Source organism: Castor canadensis, chromosome 7, assembly GCF_047511655.1.
Source record: "Castor canadensis chromosome 7, mCasCan1.hap1v2, whole genome shotgun sequence".
NCBI lineage: Eukaryota > Metazoa > Chordata > Mammalia > Rodentia > Castoridae > Castor > Castor canadensis.
This window is the reverse complement of record NC_133392.1, coordinates 53,407,074-53,432,334: the sequence shown is the minus strand read 5'-3', so window position 1 is coordinate 53,432,334 and position 25,261 is coordinate 53,407,074. Positions and strand designations below refer to the sequence as shown.

General features: G+C 39.1%; 1 protein-coding gene across 5 annotated transcripts in view; it reads right to left on the bottom strand.

Annotated features, from left to right (window-relative positions):
• Arid5b (AT-rich interaction domain 5B) overlaps positions 1 to 25,261 on the bottom strand; it is a 174,825-nt gene that overhangs the window by 26,508 nt on the left and 123,056 nt on the right. For 3 of the 5 annotated variants that reach the window (XM_074078952.1, XM_074078953.1, XM_074078954.1), the window contains 3 exons: positions 15,310 to 15,422; positions 9,295 to 9,499; positions 7,343 to 7,395 (listed from right to left, as the gene is read on the bottom strand). In XM_074078952.1, the coding sequence (XP_073935053.1) occupies positions 7,343 to 7,395; positions 9,295 to 9,499; positions 15,310 to 15,422 (371 nt within the window). Of the gene's footprint in view, positions 1 to 7,342; positions 7,396 to 9,294; positions 9,500 to 15,309; positions 15,423 to 16,186; positions 16,879 to 16,905; positions 20,566 to 25,261 lie in introns of those variants that run through there. The other 2 variants (XM_074078956.1, XM_074078955.1) reach the window with 2 other exon arrangements.

Here is a 25,261-nt window from a genome sequence, read left to right as displayed (position 1 = left end):
CATCCATACATAAAGGAAGTGAGCCTCAGAAAGGTTGTGTAATTTGCCCAAGTACACATATCAGCTGAGTGATAAGACCCAGTCTTAGGGTACCAAAAACATAGACTGCATCAAAGCAGCCTACAAATCAGAACAACATGAAGAAAGCCCATGCTTATAGCAAGGTGATAACACAATTCTCTTGGGGGAACTTTCCTTTGAATGAGGCAGATGATTGTGGGATTCTAGGCTTTTGATATGACTTCTCAAGAAATGCACGTAAGAGGACAGGACAACTCTAAGTATTATTATGCTCTCAGATTTTACTCTTGTCTGAAGTAAACTATGGTTCACTGTCTACTTGTTTCTCCAGTTAGAACAGAGGACTTGCATTATGTTCACTACCGAGACCCAGAAAAGTCCCAGTTAGACCATCCACTTGCTCATCCATTCATTCACCAAAAGTCTGTGGGCCTTCTCTCACTTGTTAGGTACTGTCCCAATGACTAGAATGCAACAATGAAAAACAGACTCAAGATGACACATTCTATTGGAGGATACCCAAAATCAGTAAGTGGACATAGCATAGAGTATGAAAAAGGTGATAGGTAAGAGAGACTACTGCTGATAGGGACACTAAATGTGTGATAACTGACCTAGTCTCCCTCCCACAACCTACTTCCTGACAAGAGAATGCTCTATGGAACACCTGCTATCACAGGAATGACAGACATGTTTTAAGAGAGAATAATGCATTACCAAAAGGGAAGCAAATCAACTTAACACTAGGTTTGAAGCTATGGTGGCCAAAAGCCAGTATCAGGCAATATTGGATATTAATAAGCCCTATGCTGCCAGCTGGGTGTCTGTGTTAGCCATCCCCACCACCACCCGCTAGTGGGTTCTGGTGCTCCAATACAGTTTTTAATGAGAGGGTTCACCTGGAGTAAAGTCAGGGCTGCTTCCAGAAAGTGGTCTCTTTGCTCATGGAGTTTCTGTTGGATGGCCCTTTCCAACTGCTAAGTACTCTCAAGTACACAGTGGTCCTGAGTACACAGCTCTATATTTTTATCTCCACATGTACATTTTATTTTATTTTATATTTTTAGTGGTACTGGGGTTTGAACTCAAGGCCTGCATTTATTAGACAGGTGCTCTACCACTTGAACTAAGCTCTCCCATCCCTTTTTCTTTTAGCTGCTTTCCATGTTGGGTCTTGTATTTTTTGCCCAGGCCAGCCTCAGACCTGAACTCCTACCTAAACCTCCTCAGATCTTGGATAACAGGCACATACCACCACACCTCTGTCTCACTTTTTGCTCAGGATGGCCTCAAACTGCAATCCTCTTGACCTCTACCTTCCAGGTAGCTGGTATTACAGGCATGAGTCACTACATCTGGCCCATAACCTGGTTTTCTATTCTATTAGGTTTTAAGGGTACAAAGAAATTCTAGCTTTTCATTTCTGAAAGAAAATGGCCAAATCCATCCAAGCAGTTATTTATCTTGGATTGTGTTTCTCCTGTCACTTCTTCAAGATCCTCACTTGGATGACAAGGATTCATGACATCACTATCTACTGCTGCTTACTATATTAGGGCATGATGCTGCGGACAGAGAGGCATGGAAACAGGAGGGGATAGGGTGGAGATTGGGAGCTACTAGGAAAAGAAAGGAAATTTTTCTGTCTTTAGGGTTCATTATTGTGTAGGAAGTACAACTCTACACAATTAATTACAAAACAGGATAAAAAAAGCCCCTGAGCAGATCATATCCAAATGAAATAAAAACAATCAGAATGCATGTGACCCTTAATCTTATTTTGAAGATACTTGGAAGTTACTTCTTTCCTTAGTGTAGGTACCATCTAAGGAACTCTGTGAAACACACTCTATATCTGTTATGCTCATAAAGTTTTCAAACCAAACTTTTAAACCTAAGTGATGTTTTAAAGGTAGCTGAAACTAACTCTCTGTACCCCAAGTCCTGGCTAAGATAACAAGCCTCATGAGTGGAAAAGGGATCCATTCTTCCACAATTTTATTTGGTGAAAAGAGTCCATTACTTTTTTTAAAATCTTTTTTTTATTTTTAAAAATGTTTTGGGAATACATTATTTTAATACAAGACTCTTGGAGCCTTTATTTCTCTACCTTTGAGGTTGCAGGGATGAAATAATGCTGTTATTTTGGGAACATGGTGAGAAAGCAGCAATCAGAATACTTAAATTCTTTAGACTTAAATTCTTCCAATGGCTTAAGAATGGGTAGGAAATATGAATTCAAGAGAAGCATTTGCCTGCACACAGCGTTGCCTGGGCTGCTCTGAGAAACAGTCTCTTTCTCAGGACACCTTGAGGGCGGACTGAATTCAAGGAAGATGATTTTTTTTTCCTGGTAGTACTCCAGGAACTGGAGCTTTTCAAAACTGCATGACATCATCTTTGGCCTCAACAATTTTGAATTAAGTCAGAGGCTTTGTCTCCAGAAAACTAGGGTTAGATTCAGAGGATGTCAAATGATGTCAAAGCCAGTATTTGATGTCAAAGCATAATCCATCCCACAAGAAGACAAGTGACATCTTCTTCCAGATGAAAAATCACACTTCTGTGACACTGGTGGGAAGGGAAGGGGCTCATAATCAACACTCTTAGAAGGTACCTGTGTGTCTGCCTCTGTCTCTATCAGATTTCCTTGACACCTATTTCCCTATTCTACCTTCTTTCAAAACATTGTACCTGGATTGCTATCAAATGGTTAGCCAAATGGAAATCACTTTAGGAAACCACCCTCCATATGCTGCATCCTGGTAATACCCCAAGCTAACTCTCCCAGTAGTCACTGCTTCTGCAGACATTGCAATGAAGGACCTTTTCAGCTCATGTTCAAAGCTTCCTCCCATTCCCCCTCTTCAGTGATCCATACTCTAATATGTTTGGAAGGAAAAGTTGAGTTGACAACTGCAAAGGAAGAGTCTTCACTGCTAATCAATCAAAATGCCAGAATATAGTTTTTTTTTAGGACATCAAATCTGTTCAAGAAAGTTAAGAGCTATAAACTTAAAAATGAAGAGATACTTTATACATTTCTAGCAAAAGCAGAGGAGGCTGAGAGAATTGTGTATAGTCATTAGTCAAACTCTATAAAGGCTTAAAATAAAACTTCAGCTCCTCTTTTTTTTTTTTAAATTCAATTTGAGGGCTGTGAAGTACTGAAATGAAATAATCCATAATCCACAATTCAAACCAGAAGGTTTGGAATAGTTTATAACCACAAACAAAAACAAGCCAATTAAGATGGCCTCTTTTTATAACCAGAAAGAATTCCAGAGAGATGTCTTTATCCAATCACAAGTTAACAGCAGAAGCAATGCATCTAAAACTTTATACTTGCACTTTTTGAATATTATTGAATATTTACATTATCCAGATTTCTTGACCCACCTCCTAAAATCACACATTTTTCTTAAGAGTCAGATAAAATCTCAGCTAGTACATCTGGTAAAACTCATGTTAGGTACAAAGAATGGACTTAAAGATGGGGGTTAACAAAAGCAGGTCGTTAGATCCTTTTTCCATAACATCACCCCAGGTATGTAGAGAGCATTCTAGATATATAAGAGATTTCTGGGAATGGAAGGTACAAGCACTGTTTGTTTATGAATCTCTTCCTCCTCAGTGATGCTGTTGGAGACTGGGAAAACCATGCACAACGTTCTCAGCAAGTCAGAATTTGAGGAACACCACGATAACCCCCTGCAACTCAGTTTATCTCCCCATACTTCAGTTTCCTCATTTCTAAAATGAGTATATGAACTGAAACACAACAAGAATCTTTTTTGTATAAAGACCAATTTGAAGGAAAAAAAGTAAATGCCTTTGAGTGCCATACTTTCCCTTATTCAACGTGAAAACAGTTCTAAGTTGAGCCTCAATTTAGACTACCACTTCCTAGAACGGAAAAATACTTATCAGAAACTCTGTGCTACTCTTGAGCCAAGGAAACATTAGTATTCTCCATGTTTCTATAACAATTGCATAAAGACAGATTTCTAATCTTTGACTTAGGTGCAGTGGGGAACAGTGGGCTGAGTGTTGATAATCACCGCTGCCATCAGTTTTGACCTAACATCATCTGGGCAGTGTGAAAGAGAAGGATTATCTGTTTCTCAAGGCCAGGCCCACTACAGAGCTTGTATCTTGTGGTAGGGGTCTAGACAACTACCTATACTTCAAAGTTCCCTGCTGAAAACTTGAGTCCCAGTTCTCAAGTAGCCACTGGGAGCCACTGATCTAGAAGACTTGAGCTCTAAATGATATGAGGACTGACTTCCAAATTGAATTCTCACGGAACATTTCACAGTTTTATTAATGAAAATATGCAAAAGAAAAATGTATTCTGTACCTAGGAGTCCAAAAGCTTAAATGTAGAATGGTAGTAGAAAACTTAAATGCCTATGGGGCTAATAGGAAGCAGGAAACCAGAAGGGAGCAAGGAAAGAGGGAATGAAGGAAGGAAAGGAAGAGGGAAGGAGGAAGGGACAGAAGGATGGAGGGAGAAATTTTTTTTAAAATTCTGTTTACGCTGGGCACATCTGTAATTCTAGCACTCAGGAGGCTGAGGCAGGAGGATGGCAAGTTGAGGCCAGTTTAGGTTACATAGCAAGACTCTGTCTTAAAAACAAAAATCAAACAAAAATTCTGTTCATAATCCCATGGAGTGCAGATACCAATCTGGTCTTCCTTATTCCCCCACTGCATAGAGGAAAACAGACTATGATATCCCCTAAATATGCTATTTTGGCATAAGGATTACTTGAACAATTGGGAATCAAGAGATGCAAGTAGAGTTCTCTGTTGTCCCCTTAATTTACCTAAAAGAGGCATAAAGTTCCCTTTTTAAAGACTCCCCATACACACCCAGTGTGTCACAGTACCAGAGAAAGAACAGTGATTCTTATCACCAGAGATGAATGTCAATAACCTTTTGTGCTCCCTGCCTCCCTTCCAACATACAGCCTACTAAATAACTCTGAGGCCTAGCATCCTGGGAGCTTTTTCATTTGGCTCCATCTTCTTTCTATTCTTCTCTTTCAAGAATCTTCTTGCTGGTCACTTGATCCAGTCACCTAGCCACTCTATTTTTCTACTTTTGTTTTTTGAATTTCTTTCTTTTTGGCAGTACTGGGGTTTGAACTCAGGACCTCACACTTGCTAAGCAGGCATACCGTAACTTGAGCAACTCCACTACCCCAAGATCACTCTATTTTAAGTTACCTGAACTCTCTATGCTAAACTTGGCTCTACCTCCAAATGTTTTCTTCCACTTGATTCAGTTTCTCTTTCTGGAAGGCCATGACCAGTCATGTCTAAATCTCATCCAATCTCCCAAAATTTTCTGAAATGTATCATAATCATTAAGTTTTCCTTCCCTCATAGTACTTTACTTCTATAGGACACTCATTGTTTGCCACTTTGTCTTATAAACATAGTGACCATCTCTTCTGAATGGTTAGCAATGTAAGGATTAGAACCACTTGCCTAGATATTTCGCTTGTCCCACAATAGCTAATGCATATCTTATTCACATATAGTATTCAGCAAATATGTGGTAAGGTCCTTTGCTAATTATATAGTCATTCATTCATTCATTCACTCAACAAAATGATAAATACTATTTGTTCAAAACACTGCTAATGTCCTGAGACTTATCAGAGAAGTTTCTTCTGTACATTCTATACCAACTTGCTGTGCATGGACAAAAATCTTTATAAAGATACAGAAGATGCAAAAGCAGGAAAAACTGATTCTGTGAAATTTGCTAGCACCCTTCCTATCAGTGAATAACAAAAAGTTCCTGAGTTTAAAAAGATATTTCAAAATATTCTGCAATATCATGTAACTATGTGAAGTTACAGTTCAAAAAAATGTGTATTCCTATTCTGAACATTAAAAGTTAAGACTAAACGTCTAGGCTATGAGATTGACCTCTATGCTTATGAGACAAAGTTACCATCTTTTTCACATGGATGAATGCTGTAATTAGCTCAGCAACAAAGAGTCCATATTCTGGTCCCATCAACAAGCTCAACCAAGTGAAAAAATGGTAGTATTTATTTTTTCATAGGCACTTAATAAAACAAATATTTCAAGTACATTCATGCCTATGAAATACACATTTTATATATAGTTCTTGTAAGGATTATATTTCTTTATAAGCACATATATACACTTTATATATTAAATAAACATTCTACATGCACATATACTCACATCAAAGCATATTTAGTCAGAATTCATAGCAGATATCTTTACAGTAAATACCAGATTGTCTAACTTACATAGCGTTTGCCATCTTTTTTGCAACCCAAGCCCCTGACATCAAACCATTATATTACTTTATGGAACAATATGCTTTATCTGACAAGAAACACTGGTTATTGCATTTGAGCTAAAATAAATTTCATTTTCTTGACTTTGTGTCTCTTACAGTCACTTTACTATGGTACAGAGATATCCCAGATTACTTCTTAAGGAAAGAAAAAAATAATTTCTTACTCAATTGCAGAAGAAACTACACAACTTAATCTGATCATTGTGTGGAGGAGAAAATATTTCCAGTGACGACATCTTCCTATGTCAATTGATTTTATTACAGATGTCATCTCTGTGTGCTATATTAATACAGCTCTTTTTTCTTATTTCAAGATCTTAATCTTAGTTTGTTGCTCTAACATTTTATTGGTTCAGAATACACACTGTAAAAATCCATGGCCATCAAATTTTCCCTTGGGCTAAAAATAACCCATTCCTGTCAGTTAGAATTAGCTGATAAAGAGTATCAGGGCCTGTTCTGAATAAGTTTGATAACTTCCTGTTTATGCAGCACTGACCCTTGTCTAATAAAGCTTCTTTGCCCTAGAATGAGAGGAGATTCTGCTGCATTCTATTCCTTAATGGCCAATCCTGATTACTTTTGAAAGCCTTTAATACATTTCCCATATTAGACATGAACAGATGTCAGGTATGCTGCCAAGGGAAATTTCTTTTATGCAATCTTGGCTTGTTGTACAATAATAGCCCTTTCTCAACATGGGAAAAAATTACAGACCCAACTAATTTCCCTGACAGGGGAGAGTTACATATGTTTTCCACTTGTAGTTTTTACGACAAGTTTACAATTTTGCCAAACCTGGAACTAATTGGGATGTTTTCCAAAAGCAGCCTAATAAACCCCCAAAAGTGTAGAGCCATTTGAAAAGGCAGTCAATGGTGGTTTGGTTTTCTGTGTGTCCTCCATTTTGGCCAAAGAGAGGGGAAAAGTTAGATTGCAAAATTATTTCATTTAAGTTGCTTAAACACTTACTGTTTCATATCCTCCCAGTTTTTGAGCAGCTTGAAACATAGTCCAAAGGTTAACTGTTAGAGGGACAATAAGTATTTAGATAAGCATTGCATTAACATATTTCCAAGAAATGTCAATTAAAACATTTTGTCTTGTTTTGTTTTTCACTGAGAAAGAGAAAAAAGAAATACTAATATACCCCAGAGAGCTAAATTCTTAGGAAATGATTTGCCAAAGAGCATCCAACAACAGGAGCTATTATTACCACTTAAAATATTTCTTAAGAAACAGTTCCGAAAGCACAAGATAGCTCTACTTTTAGGATAAAGAACAACTTGGTTTTATTCCTGTTGCCATCAGAGCAAGAGAAGCTAAATTAAACTGACCTTGGGAAAATGTGTGGGAACTCAAAATTAAGGTTGGTCTGTCCTTAGAAAGAAGCCATTGACTCAACGGTAATATGTAAAGCTTCTCTCAGATGAGCTCTCTCCATGATCAATAAACAACAGCCATTTTAATGATTACCTTCTTTATAGACTGTCTGATGGCAACACTATATGAAAGTCTCATGCCATATTTCAGTAGCATGTGTGCCTGGCCACAAATAAGAAAACAAGCACTTCACATGCCAGATAGCAAATTTATGGGAAAGAAGACATTCATTCACAGAGGAATTGAGTCATGAGGGCACTGAGTTCCATAACTTGCCTATGTGATGTTGCAAATGTATTTTTTCAAACAGATTCTCTTTGTAGGGTTTGCATCTGTTTATGCTGTTAAACAACTACGCCTGAATGACAGCAGCCTTGTTCATTTGTATCAAATACCATGGAATGTGACTGCAATGGATTTGATTCTTTTCTAAGAGGGGGAAATGGAACTTCAAGTAATTCCTTGGTAAGGGAACTGAATAAAATGAAAATTAAAAAAAAAAAAAGGCTCTTTGACACAACATGTTCGTAAAGCCTCATTGAACCTTGCACTATTTCAAAGCTATCAAGAGCCCTGCCTCGGCCTTGATTTAATCTGAACCAATGCATAATGCAACAAAGCTGTTCATAGTACATTAATTTTACTTCTATTTCAAGCAACCAGTTTTCAGACAAACATTGTAATCATTCGTAGTTATATAAGTTTATAATGGCTGAGAGTGTTCTCCTGCAATCACTGCCAATTGCTATTAGGTATGTAAATTGTTATGTAAAACATACAGGTTTGACATTCTTCATCAAAATGACACATGGTTTTAATCTAGGAAGATGTGTTTGGAGAAAATACTGTTTCAAGCCAGAGGCTCATCACTACATGTACCAGTAAATCCAGACAGAGGCAAAATATATATTCAGTTGTGAACTCAGGGCAAGATCTGACTTTCTTCTTTTTTTGTATGGAATTCTGCTCAGCTCTGAGTTCCTTGCTCTACTTATACTCAGTGATACTTTAATGAGAATCTCAAAGTTATTCAAAATTGGGACTTCTGTTCAAATAGATATATTTCTTGTTTCCTCCAAAGTCAGATTTTTGTTATCTTTTAACAAATTTGGGTTTAGGAAATGTGTTTTCTCTTTGTGGTTGTTTTGTCCACCTTTAAAAGTCTTTCTTTTAAAAGCTGTCTTTTCACCGGCAACATCTGTGCCAGATAAGGCTATGTCATATTATTATCTCACAAGAAAGGCGTTACAGACACTCAAGATTGACAAAACAGAAAATGAGAAACTTTCAACATGTCTATTTCCAGTCATAATCGGTGGATTCAGGCCTATAAATATCTCACTGCAACTGTCCCAGAAGAGAACAATGTAGCGGAAAAAGGCAGGGAAAAAATTCTTGGCTTGGACATTTGTAGATTTCTTATAAACAGAGAACACCCTCCCCAGATTAGCATTTCAACATAATCCCTAGTCAAATTTTTTTTCCAATTCAAAGAATTTGAACAATTCTGGTATTTCAGAAATGAAAACAAGTATACTTACTCTGTTTGAAACCTAAATAGGGTATTCGTTCTATCGGTGTTTTCCTTTCTTTCATGTACTTATAAAGTGCCACCAAGAAGGCCTGCTCATCTGCCCTGCACTCTTCACCAATAGCCAGCTTTGGTTTTTCTTCATTTGAGACTTTTTTACAGTTGTTATGGTTATTCTTCGGCTTGGTCAAAGCTGACCTGGCTTCACATTTCACCTGGAAGATAGAAAATACACCACATCAAAACATGGCCAGCCCCGGAAGTCTTATAAAGACATGGCTAGTGATGTTTTCCACAGAGTGGGAAGGATGAACCAGCCAGTCATACCTGCCCAGAGACAGCCTTTTAGAGGCATCACTGAATATGGACTGTCTTAGACCAGGGGGTGGCAGCTTTCTATAAAGGGCTACATCGTAAAAAAACATAGGCTTTGGGGCCTATCGTCCCTTGCAACTTCTTAGCATGAGAGTGCTATGTAATGGTATGTCCCGATAAAACTTTATTGACAGAAACAGTTGGGCCATACTTTAACAACAATGTCAGCTTCTCTTAGACTTCTTACAAGTATGTTGATGTCAAACCAGAAGTAGTGTTTGCATCTGATAGGAACATTGCCTTGCTCTTAATGTATTTTATTTTCTTGAGAGGCAATATTAGTTAATGCCCTTGAATACACCTTGTTTTTTAAATAGTCCTATATAGCACATTTTATGTTAATAAAAGACAAGTGTATGTCTTCATAGTAAACTACTTTTGTTTGTACTCTTGCCAGCAACCTGGAAAACCATGTCAATGCCAGAGATCTGATACCTGGAATGCCAGCAAGGTCTCTGCTGTCTGTCATCTGAGGGTAATGCCCACATATGCCCTCAGTAGGAAACCAAAGATCCCACTCTTTAATGAGGACTTCTCGCTTTCCAGTCAGCTCTGAGAATATAATAGATGTTCACTTGCCTCAAACGAAAGAGTAGAGGTCAGCTAAAAACCCAAGAAAAGTAAGTTAGAAGCCCCATAATTAAGAAAGAAATGGAAGTAAATGCTCCAGATGTTCTTCCTTCCTCACTACAGGCAGAGAAGGAACTGGGCACACAGAGCAGCTAACCTAATGTTCCCTCCTCGCTGCCATGTTGTACAAGAGGCCTTTGATGCTTGTTAAATATAATGCTAAGTTGCTGAGCTATTTTAATTGTAAAAGGGGGAAGTACAAAGGGTCAGACTTGGAGTTCAAGTGCACCCATGGGGAATGTGTACATTCCAATATTCTTTACATCTCCATATCTAACATCAGGCAGGAAGAGGGCAAGTGCCAAGGAAATGCTATGAATAAAAATGTCCCACAGGTTCTACAGTGTTCTCCATCTCGGACTTCTGCACCCCTTTTCTTTTACCGCAGATCCTCCTTGCAAGCATTAAGAACATAAAAGACTGCTTATTTACTAAAGGGAAGCACATCTTTTGGAAGGATTTCTTTATTGCGTATTCTTTCAAATGAACACACTAGTTTAATATCTTTAGACTGGTTCTGGAAAAATAAAACTTCCTGCACAACTCATTCAGCAGGGTCTCCAGATAAGATTTTAAGTTTTAAGGGGTTGTGGAAATAAGATTAAAGCATTTTTTTCCCATGTAAAATTTTTCACTTGCAATCGTCTCATACTTTAGTATTTTGTGATACCCTGTGAAATTTTATGCTGTCGTCTTTCACTGCTAAATTTTAGATATTCAAATCTAAGGTTCTGATGAAATTTATAATTTAGTAGCTTCTTGAAATCATTAAATGACTCCAGTTTTAATCTGTATTGCCTTCCAGTCCTTCTTGCGGGCTTACTAGGTGGTCAGACTCTATTGAAAACACTATTTAGGTACTGATTACTTTATTTCATATGCTCACAACCCTGATGAGGGAGATTATTATTGTCATATTAGAAATGTGCAAAGTGAGGTACAGATAGAATGAATAAGATCGTGTACAAATTCGCATAAATGGTGACTCTGGGATTGAATTCAGGTAGCCTTACTCTAGGCTTGAAGTTTTAAGCACTATGCCTTATTGACACTCTTAATAAAAATATTAAATTGGTAGTCAAAACAAGCTTTCAACTAAAAAGCCTATCTTATGAATAGCCATTACGAACACTACTCTTAGACTTATCAAATGAGACATAAAAGACAAAACAAGGTGCTTTCTAAATTATAAAAGTGCTTCTTTCCTTCTTTTATATATTGTGCCAACCAAAGGAAAGAAACTGATACCAACTGAGTGCCTACAATGAGTTAAATGCTGTGCTGTGGGCTTCACATACTCTAATTTAATGTCTGTAAGAATTGTGCAAGGGAGCTGTTTACTGCATTTTACAGTGGAGGAGACTGAAGCTCAGTGAGATCACATGTCTTGTCATTTGACTAGTGAGGGAAGATGTCTGGGACTGGAACTCACTCCAAACCCCAATCTCCTATAATTATGAATAGAGCCAAAGGCGTGTATAAAGCAGACTGAGGCTTAGGTGTGCGTGGTAAAGGGCCCGTTGTCTCTGTTATTAGGTCAGATGCACCACTGTTAAGAAGTTTGAGGTTTCTCTTTAATGTCTAGATAGCCACTTAACCCTCTGGCTCATCTGTAGAGAAATACTCAGAAACAGAAGGAAAGCACAGGCCCAAAGTAATTCAGACTCCCCATTCAAGGAAAAGGCTCCACCTACTGAACCCCATTCTGTTAGTGGGCTTCCCAGGGAGGCTGAGTGCCTGGTAAGGAGTGAAGAAGTGAGCGGGGGGGGGGGGCTCCCTTTCTCCACCTAGCTCGATGCATTTTCTTCCAGTTAACATAAGTGAGCTCCTTCTGATTATGGTAGGATCAAATCAAGTTCTTTTCTACATTTTTCACATTTACCCAAAACATTCTCAGTGTTTTAATTTACTGATTAGAGGACTGGTGCTAATGGAAATGGGAGCTAAGTTTTCACATTGCCCTTGAGGAAGCCCAACCTTTTCATGGTGACAGCTAATTACTAGATCTGTTTTTCCTGACCTGAACACTATACACCTATTGAGTTTACTAAGAGCTCTGGGTTTTCCAAAGTGATTGAGAAAGTGTTAATTAGAGAATCAACATTTAATGTTTTCAATGAACCCCCTTCAAGGGGATCAAGTGGTACATAACCTAGCCTTCAAATGCGGCAACCAGATATGTTAAACCAGCAATTAACAAACTAGAGTTCTAATCTTGGTTTGGTCACTAACTTGCTAGGTGATTCTCAGTTTCTCCCTTGGTAAAGTAAGAAGGATAGAAGTTCTGGAATAGTTCAGAGGACCAAATGAGATGAAAGATACTGAAAATCATAAAAGTATCACACATTTGTGAAATATCAAAATACATTTGTGATTTAAATGAAAGAACATATTGTATGCCATAGTTTCCTTTTTTTACATTCCTTTTAGTATGTAAACCACCTGTTACCCACTTCTGATCTTTGAAAATGCTTTTAAGGTACAAGAAATCATTTGCCTTCTATCAGTAGAGGTCTGTCACTAGAAACATGGGCCAAGAAGACTTCTCTAGTACAGATCATCCTATGACCAAGTTTGGCCTGCAGATCCACCGCTTTTAGGAAAACGTTAGGATTTCAACCGAATGCATTCATGACATCTTCAGAGAGCAGGTAGTTTTCTCCCCATGTAACTTTTGCTGTCTTTGGGAAGCCATGAAAATCCCTCTTCTTGGGACAACATGGTGTTTGTTCTCATTGAAAGAGGGTGACCTTTTGATGGTCACAGGCAAATTACAAGTCAGGAACATATGACAAACCCAGTGGGTCCCACTCTAGGAGTCTTGCTATGTAAAGCTGCAGGAGGCTGCTATTTATCCATAAGTAGAAATAGTCTGAGACACTTTTGAATAAATAAAGTCACACAGGTGCTAAAGCCAAACTGCTCACTGTAACCTAAAATGATGGTTCTAGTTCAGGAAATGATGGAAAGCCACAGGCTTACAATCTCTTCTGTATCATTTGATGGGAAAAGATAACTTTACGACACAAATGCCTTTTTAGTGGCTGTCCTGGTCCCAGATATGGCTTGTTTGTACTGTAGGATTTTTCAGACAGGTGCCAACAGAACTGGAAGTGTCCAAAGCAGGACTATAATCCGAGACTCCAAAACGAGCCAATCAGTTAGACCAGCCCTCAGGAACTGACTGCAGCATGACATCCATTCTCTACTGAATGTGAACACAGAAGGATGATTTGACTCCTTGTGAAGATTCTACATGGCAGCACTGGTGGGTGGTTGTGGTGAAGGGATCACTTAGAAAACTCAACCTGAACTTCCATCCCTCCTAAGGGGGTTAAGTCAGTGGGCATCTGACACAGCCCACCTGTAGAGCAGGCCCCTGTTTCCTCAGGTTTATGAGCCCGAGTGAAACATTGGTAGTGTTTTTTTCAGATCAGATGAATGAGGTTTATAAAATCCCCAGAGACATATGTTGGTAGTGACTCCAAATAACAAGGAACTTCATTCTGCTGGACTCAGATATGGAATATGTGGGAATAAACAGATGCCACCCGAGAGGTATTGACCAGCACCAGTATAAGCACAGGCAGCACAATCTCTGTGGAATGTTACCTTCCTAAAACTTTCTTGCTCCATCTTTAGTATTTTGCAGGAACTTATAAAACTACATCCCAGGGAATATAACTGTTCCTGTAGACATCCTTCAAGACCAAGGAAACTAAAGTCCTAGGTAGGTGGTTCCATGGCTGAGATGTCCAATTCACAGGAAAATGTCCTACGTGGTATCCATGTGTACTCCCTTGCAGAAGGTGAAATGAGCAGAATAGAAGTAATTTAAGGAAAGGTAAGATTTGTTTTTAGCCATAAAATGAAAAATACATATTTTTCCTCACTGGGTTCTTTTTAACCATTTGGAATCTTGGAAGTATGAAAAAGTCCTAACCAAAAAGTCTTCAGAACTTCTTGATGAAACAATCATTCTTGAAGATATGATTTATAGAATTGAATAGCTAGGATTGCACTGGGAAGAGGGTGGAGTACATGGCAGATGAATAGTAGATTGTCAACACAGAACTGAATTAATTTCTTTTACTACATTGCAATCTTCTGAATTCACTAATAATCAAAATGCTCCCATTTTCACAGGTTTAGTTATTGGATCTGGTAATCAGTTAAAATCTGGTCTTTGAGTCTGATCTTAAATGGACTACTGCTGTCTTTGGCTCAGAAACAAAATCTACACATAAACACTCAGTAACCAGAATGTGGAAATTGGACCCAAGTTCACAAAAGTCAAAAAGATAAGTCTAAGAGTATGAAGTGACACTTCACTTTTCACAGTACCAAATACTTCAGGTATGTGCTTCACAGATTCCAAAGAACACACAAGTCTAAAATGGACATGGGCCAGAAGTAGTCTACAATTGAAATTTTCATTCTGCATTAATAAAGATCATTAAAAACATATAAGTGTATAGATGAATTTATGAATACCTATAAATATTTCACTGTGTATCTCTTAGTCTAATGCAAATTAGAAATGACTTTGAATAGTACATAAAAAGTACATAGAAAGGTTAATTCTGGCCACTTCTAATTTCATCCTGTTAAATCTCTGAAACATATTTAGATGAACACATTCAGAAAGAGGATGGCTCAGCTGGTCTATTTTTGATAGGGGCAGATTAAACTATGTCATTGTGTCACCGACTATGAAATCTCAGCCTCAATGACGTGGGTGCTTAATCATCTGTCCTTTACCCAACAAGCCAAACTGGGAGGTGGGAAGTCTTTCTGTTGACATCAGAAAGCTTGGCCCCCCTCCCCCACTCCTCCCCCCCACCCAGCCACAGAGAGTAGGGGAAAAACAGAGATGGCATAGACTTTCAAAAGCTTTGAATTCCAAAGTCAGATTTTTTAATTGAAAACAGCCACCAAGATACAAGAGCAAAAAGATGAAAAGAAAAAGGAATAATAAAAAGATGCAGCAAAATGAATACTGTGGAGTGAATGACTGTACCTTGGCAACGGCTTTACCATCGGAATTATTGTTGGAATCCTTAGCTCCACTGAATGAGTCTCTTCTTTGTGGGCATGGTTTCTTTTTGCGTGGTCTGCCTTTAAGATTTGGCGCTGAAAACAAATGGAGAAGAATTGTTATACATTTTCAGTTGTGTGGGTTTCCTTAGTAAAAACCCAGACTCTCATTACAATGGTCTCTGATTGTTCAGAGAAATGTCCATATGAGCAGCTGACTGTCATCAGACGCTTCTCTCTTTAAAAGAATGCACCTGGTTGGACTCTATGCTTTCTGTACATGTTTCCTACATCTAAGCTGTCACACTTTACATGTCTAATTAATAGAAATAAAATGAAGCCTAAAGGACGATGACTTCCCCACTGTAAGAAAAGAATCATTTTGAGTTGAAAGACAACCCCGAGCCAGGCTTCGAGATCGTTCTTTGTATTTTGTTTTGTATCTTGTTTCCAGAAACCTAAGGTACTATGCCAGCAAATCATGGTATCATAGCAATGTAACATTTGAAAACATCTCTATTCGAAACGGCTTGGAGGCATGAGCATTTTCTCAAATTATACAAAAAATGCAGCTTAAAGAGAAAAACAGCTATAGAGAGAGGCATTCACAGTAACAAGCAGCTAAGTAGTGTATTACATGTATTTCCCAATAACATTGCGACCCGCATGCTTCAAGTCTCAACAAATCTGGCAGAAACATTTAAATCAGCATGCTCTCTTTTCTTTCTTAATATATTTTTTATGACGATCTGTAGGGTTATTTAAAATAAATTCCTAAGATTACTATAGGGTTAGGCTCATTCTTTTGGGATTACACTTTTTTAAAAGCCACAGTTACAAATGATACAAATCAAAGTTACATTTCATACTTGAAGTTCAGTCTGGTTCCTTTTTAGATCTGTACGAGGTCTGTGTAGAAAGTCGAGGTGGAAAAGGCTGCTGTTTATTGAGTCTATGACTGTCCGGCCCAGGCATTCACATTTAACTTCATCAGTCACCCAAGTCCAGTAAAATTAAAACCAGCCAACTATTACCAAGCAGCTCTCAAACAATTCCAAACGAATGAATTCTACCCCAAACAATTTCTTCCAGACCTTTCAAGATACCTACGCTTTTTATTACTTTAAGGGATGATTATGACAAAATCAAATCTGAACAATGTAAGCCCTCTTAATTGTTACTAATCTTACTTATGACATGCAGTTAAACCAGTGGTTTTAGGACATTTTACATTGTACTCCTTTTATAGACACAATTAATCCTACTAATTTGATTTTCTGCTACGGATAAGAGTTTTGCTGTTGGTGAAGCTCAGTAAAGCACAGAGAGAGGGGAGAGAAAGAGAGAGAGAGAAAGAAAGAGACAGAGAGAGAGAGCACGAGAAAGAGAAAGAGAGCGCTGCCTTTACAATTAGAGAGGCAAAAAAAGTTTTAAAAAACACCTCCCAGGGGCTCAGGCGCCCCTTCCCAATCCCAGTCCTCAAAACATTGCTCAAAGTCCATCCCAGAAAGCCAACCTGGAATTATCAAAGGTAAACAAGCTCACAAACAAACTCAAGCAAAGAGAAAGTAGTGATTACCCATTCCAGTCGACAAACATCTGCCTGATTGATGTCTGTGCTCATGGAAGCTACAGCATGTGACTGCTTCCCGGCCACATCCCTGGAAGTCTTGACTTGGTGTGGATGTCAGCTTCCCTCTGAATGCAAGCTGCCAGGCTGAGCGCTCTGCTTACAACTCCCCTCCCCCGCACTCCATTAGTCATGTAAACACTCGCAGTGACTAGCACCAGAGTGGGATGAGCTCTGTGCTCTTTGCAAGAGCTGCCAGACTGGTAGGGAGGGCTCTGCTCTCCCCACTCCCTGCACGGGGTTAGTAATTTCATCAGGTCTGTTTTGTGGACCCTGACCTCTTGCTCCTCTCTCTAAACGTGATGCCATGTTCCATGAATCTGACTGAGTCCCCAGCCTGGAGCCAGGGCGTGGACTCTGTTGTTTAGAAGACTGTGTAGCACAGAAGTGTTTCTACAACTGACCCAAGTGCTAAGACTTAAATGACCAGAAGGGAAGTATATGCACTTTCATGTCCCTTATCAAAATAACAGGCGAGCAGAAAGTTGACAGAAACAAACAGAACTTGAGAGAGTAGGTCCCAGACATTTCCTCAGAAGAAACAGAACAATATTGCCTCTGTTCTAAGACTTGTCACTGTGAAATTCCCCTCCTAGCACTTGGGTGAAAAGCACTTAAACCTAAAAGGCATTTATTTCCAGAAAAGCTTTCAAATCCCCAAAGGCCTTTTCTAAAGAGAGAACTTGGTTGAACATGTTGCTTTAAATACTAAGGCAGAGGTTCCAGGAACCGACCAGAAGTCACCTCCAAACTTGGTCGATTTTCTCCTTTCTTTGAGCTGTTTTCAGAAGCCAGATAAGCACATGTCTGTCCCCAGCAAATTCTGAGAATTACAAATTTAGAATAGACTAGCGCCTCTTCTGATCATACAAATCTAAGTGGGATTTGATGAAGAGAAAAGGCCTTTGGCTACTAGGGTAAATACAGGATATTTCAGGTATGGTTATGTAAGCCACACCAGTTCCACAGGGCTCCCACTCAAATCCCTCTTTTAGTCTCCCCTCTAAACTCTATCTCTCTCTCTCTCTCCCCCTCCTTTTTCCCCACAGGACTGAACCCAGGCTCTGCCTGCACTAGGAAAGAGCTCTGTCACTTGAGCCACACCCCCAGTCCTTTTGGTTTTGTACTTTTTGTTCTGAGAGAGGGTCTCTCTAATCTTTGCCTGGACTGCTCTCAAACTTGTGATCTTCCTCTGCCTCCCAAGCAGCTGGAATTACAGACATGTACCACCACACCCAGCCTGTGCCCTTCTCTGGTGGAACACATCACTGTATTCCTTGGACTTGGGCTGTAGCTTTTGGCTTATTATTATACTGGACCCGACAGTCCTTCAGGGCAGGATCATATCGGTTCATCTCTCATCTGCCCCAGCACAGCACTCAGGAGGCAGCATTGCGTAACATGAATTTATTGAATGAACAAGTGACTCATGGAAACAAAGATGCCCACATATTCTTCCCATCCTCATGAGTTGGACTTGCCAACTTGACCATGTGGTAGAATTGTCACTCTAGGTACCCATAAAAAAATGCATTCTCCTTTACAACTGACACCTGTGCTCTGAAAACATAAGTTAGTTAGTGCCTTGTGGTTCCAGTAGGAATTAGGCTGTTCTGCCTAAGGCCATTGGTTTCTGATTACTGTTAAGTCATTGAGTAGATAGGACCTCAACCTTGTCCCACACAAATGCCCAGAAGAGTACCGATATTCAATGTCCCAGAGGCAATGGAGTGTGAAGAACTGGGTAGGAGTCCCCATCATGCAACTGGAGGCCATTTAGATTTGTAAGACCCCAGGTGAAGCTTTGGGATTGACAGGCTGGCTTTTGGGGACAGTAAAATTTCTAATTCCCAGGCTATGTCTATTTTCCACTAAGCAGTGAAACAAATCATTTGCTAGGCCAGTGACTTAAGTATAAATGGACTATAGTGTGGTGGTCAGGGGTGGGGCAGGGCTTGGGATTTTTTTTTTTTTTGTGGCACTGGGATTTGAACTCAGGGCTTCACGTTCACTGGGCAGGTGCTCTTAGCACTTGAGCCACTTCACCAGACCTAACAGTGGATTTTTTTTTTCTTTAGGACTCTGTATTTTAATTCATTTCCATAAGCAACAACCCCACACATTCCAGCCACCCTGGACTCTCTTCTCCAAAGTTAAAGGCTATGCACCTATTGAGAAAGCCAAGGTCCTTAAGACCCCAGAATTGGAGCAGCTGGGATCATTTGGTAAGACTGATCTCTCCAGACAAAGCTCTGTTCAGAAGCCAGAGTGAGTAGACTCACTGAGGCATACCTGGCTCCTGTCATCTACTTTAAACAAATAGCACTGCAAAGCAAAAAATGCAGTTACTTTTACTTGCACTATATATATAATCCATTGCTCAGCCCTGGCCTCGATCTTTGCATGAATGTTTTCAATATGACACGTGCATAGCAATAGTAGCTAATGCTTACTGGATACTTTCTCCATGCTAATCATTATCTTGAGTGCTTTGAACTCACTTAAAGCTCACAACAAACCAATGGGGTTGCTACAATTGTTATACCCAAGCTATAGAACAGGAAACTGAGGTTGAGATGAAATTCCCTGTCTCAAATAGTACAATCGATTATTGGTAGCATTACAGTAACCCAGGCAACTAGGTTTTATCCAGAACCCCTGTTGTTATCAACTTCTCTCCAACACACACACACACACACACACACACACACACACACACACACAGAGCGCTTCATAATTAGGTATTCATAGTAATTCAGCCTGGCAATCACCAGGGTGCTTTTCCCAAATAAAAACACTCATCACTCTCAAATACTATATAGTGCACATTCTAGCAAGCATCCAGCATTCCACAGACCTGACAGAGAGCAGGGTCTCCTTTAGGCCTGTCTCAGCTGTAGGTGACAGGACCTTCACTAAAGCCATCAGAGCCAATAAAACTTCATCAGAGCACAGAGCACATTACCCCTTCACAGTGGGCCTCCTCTGACTCTTCTGCCTCATCTGTGAAAGAGCTCTGTGGTTTTTAAAGACATTTTTTTCCTCTCTGACTGACCATCTGTTCCTCTTACTCTGTGCCAAGAAATTAACATGTATTCACCTTTGTGAAGTCACTGCTATTTCTATATGTGTTAATCCCCAGAGAATCAAGCTACCTCCAGTGATCCAGGGCACTTCAACATCTCATCCATGTTTGTGCTACTGTTTTCCTTTTTTAACTCTTTCAAATATTAGTGAATTACAGTTTGTTTTCTTGACAACACAGGAATACAGTGCGTTGTTGCTGTTTTTTTTTCTTTTTCTTTTCCTAAAGGGTCTATTAGCTCAAATACAGGCATGTGTTTATATATTTATTTCACTATGGGTTTAGACAAGGTGTGTCCCTCAGTGCAGGTGTGGGAAACTTTCATCTCAGCCCTAACTCTTGCAATAATAATAATAAAACAAAGGAAATGTAACCAGTTACTGGCAAAGTAAATTGCTTTTGGCTTAAATGTTCCTGTTCTTTTCTACTGTGTTCTTCCTGTCATGACCGTCTCTCTCTCTCTTTTTTTAACAACATTTATGCTCTTGGAAATACCATGAAGACAAACTGCTGTAAAAGCTGCTCTGACTCATCAGTTAGCGACCCTTTCTTCCCAGTTCCTAGTGGGTTTTGTTCCCGGTGCAGTACCTGTTCTCGGGAGAGTTCTTTGTCAGGTTCCACTCAGAAATAGGGCTTGCTTGTTGGTATGGACTGGAATCAGAGGAATGGAAAGAAAGCCAGGCAGAATTTTCCTAAGATTTGACCCCAGGGGTCAATGTCTACAGGAAGTCGGCAGAGCGTTAACTCAATTAATTTGCAAGTCCTGTGTAAGTGAGTGTACTGCCCACTCGTGTGTACACATGTATGTGTTTTAAACATGAGCCAGAAACAAAAGTCAACTGATTGAAGTATTAAGTATTGACAAACATTATTCTATGTATAGTCAGTCTTCCTGATAATACTTTGCATTTCTGTAATGCCTTTCTTCTGAGGATGGCAACTCTCTGGTACATTTTCTTTAGAGACAATAATCCTAAAATACTCTGGCAAGTTTCAGCATGGAGCATTGCTCTTACGGAAAAAAAAAGCTTACCTTAATTTAGTTATCACTTACTGTGCTCTATTTTCAATGTTTCCCTTTTGACTATTTAGAAACTTCCTCTTTCACTATAACAAAAATAGGGTGAATGTTTTTAAAGTTATTAATGTATGAGTAAAAGATTTAGAAACCAAGAATGACAGAATGCTTGATCAAAGCCACTCCTAAAATTTATGAGTGTAATAAAAGAAAGGCATTTCACAGATAATCTCTTACAGAATTTCAGTTTTCAAATACTTGGGGGTGAGGAACAGGGACACAAAGGCTCTTAGCCTTCCTTTTGGCTTTAACTTAAAACCAGCATTTTAACTTAAGAATTCATAAGTGATTCCTTGAAATTTTTATTTCAAATCTGATTTTATTCCACATAGTGTCTGTTGGTACTCACTGTCTAATTAAACAGCAAAATCTTTCTGTTAATTCATAAAATATTAATTACAGATAGAATTAAGAATATTCAAGTTAATTATTCTGTTTTATTATAAAACAGTTCCACACCCAACAGAAATGCTTGAAAAACAACTGTATTGTCTGAGATAAGAACATGCAGGGCCATTGACAAGCACATCTTGATCTTGTGGGGCATTCTAACTTTAAATCATGAATTTTAAGCAATGGACATGGCAAAACAATGTTGTAAGAGCATTATTACTTGGTAATTGTTCTGCCAGCTCACTTTTAAAGATTTTTTCCTTGAATAAAGACTTTAAAAAAAGATGAGCCCAGAGTTGCAAATCCAGATTCTGGAGCCATTTTTAAATGCCTTCACTTTCAAATGCCACCAAGACTACACAGCCCTGAAGAGCCACTGATGGATATATGGAATGATCACACTTGTCACCCTGCATATCATGGGCCATGTGAAGACCTGGGCTATGAATTCCACGTTTGCTATGGCCCATGTTGTTTGAATTACTCACTACAATTTAGCATTTCCAGTGAACTATGTGCTCACAGAACCCAGTTCCCATTCTACCTCCTGGAAAGGGTGAGTAGTAATGTTGTTACAAAGAGGATGAAAAAAAAAAAAAAAAAAAAGAAGCTGGCTTTATCTGAGGTCCAGTCATTTTGGCTTGTTGTCAAAACCAGTGAGATCCCCAAAAGTCACCAAATGAGAGTGGAATGTATTAGCACACTGGTCACACCTGGACTGTTGGGCAGTTTCAGTTCAAAACAGCCATGGACTTCATTGACTGCTCAACAAACCATGTAAGTAAACACTCTTACAATCGCTTACAAAAACATGCCCAGTCTTACTCACTCCTGTTTCATACTTGTGAATGCTGGAGCATTGTTAATGCCCTGATCAAAGTTTTAGTAATTTCATAGGCATGTGATTTGCATAGCTATTTCCTGATACACCCTCTCTCTCTGCCCTGGAGGTCTTCATTTCTCAGAAACACTTAAAAACACAGATTATTTCACTTCTGCCCTTCCCCCACCCCATAAATGGAACAAGACTTGCTAGCTCATCTGTGTTGCTAATTGGTTTGAAAGCATGTGACTTCATGCATTCCTGCATTAAAAGACAAGCAAACCTCTTTTGTAGTCAGGTTTTATTAGCAGAGATAAGCAGATTTCTTTCCTTGTTTCCTTCTATGTCTTGAGGAGAGAGACAAATAAAAATGGTCAAACATTATCTAGATAATATTCCAAAATCTATCTGTCTATCTATCTATAGCGAATTCAAAGACAATACAGAGATGTTGTGGAAGTCTAGAAGAAATGTTCACAAGGACACTGGCAAAGAAGAAAAGGATCACAGAAGCTTTTCACAAACATTTGAGGATTACCCAGAAACTCAGAGCTGTGTCTAGGTGTGGAATAAGGAGAGATTCTGGATTTTCAGAGAATAGTTTCTGAGGGGAGAATCCTGGAAACAGGAAGGAGACTGAAACCCATGCCAGACCTTGCAAACTCTTACGTTCTGCTCTGTTCTGGCCACCCACAGTATCTCAAGGGGAACCCATCCCTGGGCAAGGACCCCCTTTACCACTTCTAAGGAGCGGAGGTGATGGCCCATAGCTGCTTGTAGAAAATATATTCAACTTCGGGTCCATATATCATGGCCTGGATAGGACCATGGCCTGGGTTTTCCTGAGGCTCAGAAGCCTATGGAATGACTTAGAATGTCACATAGTCTCTCAAGAGACATCAGGGCAAAGAAGCCACCTGCAGACTTAGCTGGGTCCTTAAGGGTACTGGGTAGGGGTCAGCTCCATTCAGGTGCTCATACTGAATATTGTTTCTGATTGCTTCCCTCACCTGACCTCCAGCTATGGGCCTTGTCATGAAGGTACAAACCCAACAAAACCAAACGGGCCTCTAAAAATGCCACAGTGGCTTAATCCTTCACTTTCACATTTACTTGGCAAATCCTCTCTCCTGTGATACATCAGGTGCCAGGTAGCCTTTTCTTTGCCCGTGTCCTTGTGAACATTTCTTCTAGATTTCTAGAACATTTCTGTATTACCTTGGAATCCACTATATCCATGACTGCTTAAACCATACTTCCAGTCCTTTTTGGTCTTATTATTTTGGAGATAGGGTCTAGCTTTTTGCCCAGGCAAGCCTAAAAGGCAATTCTCCTATTTTAAGCTTCCCCATCACTGGGATGACAGGCATGTACCACAACATCCAACTTTTTTCCATAGAGATGGGGTCACAAACTTTTTTTGCCCAGGCTGGCATCCAGCCAAGGTCCCCCCTTCCCAAGTAGCTAGCTAGGATTACAGGCGAAAGCCACCAGAACCCAGCTCCTGTATACATCTTTTAAAAACCATTCAATGAACGCAGGTTTAGTATTTTTTTAGTATGTTACTATATAGTAAGAATAGAACATTAGCTTAATATAATTGTCTTTGTTTTGTTTAAGTCTCTTTAAGGATCTACCAATGCCTTTGAAAGACATTTTCATTTCCACAATTTCAGAATGTCATAAAGATAGGACTTATTAAATATAAAGAGTTTTTTTTCTTTTTGTTACAATCAATAAACCAGCTTATCCAGCCTGTGATGACTATGTTTGGTGATGTTACTATTTTGTACATGACTGTACAGAAGTGAAAGCTACATTTCTGTATTGAAGACTCCTGCAAGAACAGCAAATATTAAAACAACTTTTAAGCTCATGTATAAACAAGACATTTGTATCTGTTACTTCAGATTTGGAAATGAGGATAACTGATTTGCTACATTTGTAAAGAAAACATTCCCCACTTGAAAATAAGAGTTTTTTGTTTTGTTTTGTTTTTTCGTATTTGTGTATGTGAATTAACATGGAGATATTTAACTTATTATAGACTTAGATGAATATATTATGAGACATTTTAGTTAGTTAGTTTGTTTGTTTGTTTTCTGGCACTGGAGTTTGAACTCAGGGCCTACACCTTGAGCCACTCCACCAGCCCTTTTTTCGTGAAGGGTTTTTTCAAGATAAGTTCTTGAGAACTATTTGCCCAGCCTGGCTTCAAAATGTGATCCTCCTGATCTCTGCCTCCTGCTAGGATTACAGGTGTGAGCCACTGGCGCCCAGCTGGAGATTTTAGTTTTTAAAACACATACACATATCGCTTCTCAGCCTTTTGGCTAAGATCAAGTATATTTAAAACACATACACATCAGAAAAAGTAAAAGGCCATTAAGTAAATATAGGCTTCTCATTTCTTTTGACAGGATCCAAAAAGAACTTGTACTAAAAGCAGATTTTTTTTGCCCTTTAAAAAGAAGGATCATTTCTTACTTAAAAATGCAAAGATGATTATTCTTGGTTGCTGAGGTTCTGAGATATATTTCTTTGTTCAGGTAAATCCCTCTCACCTGTCCTCCTCACGAGGTTCTACTACTGCCTCTGACAGAGCACCTTCGAGGTTTCTGAGTTCCATCTGCCTATGAAGGTACAGAAGCCATGATCCTGGAAAGTGACGTGGCACCCTTTCTGTGGTACCATGGGTCTCACAGATCGCATAGAAGAGTAAATTGGAGCGGGGCAAAGTGAGGGTCCAAAAGGAGATGGGAAGTACTTGGAAGGCAGCACAAGGTCCATAATGCCAGGTGATGTATTAACTAAGCATGGGTGATTGAGACTCTGTACTCTGCAGGACCAGCTACAGTGCAGTTAACGACAAAGAGAGTTTGTCACACTGCAGAGGAACAACAGGCAGGTACTATCTAACATAAAT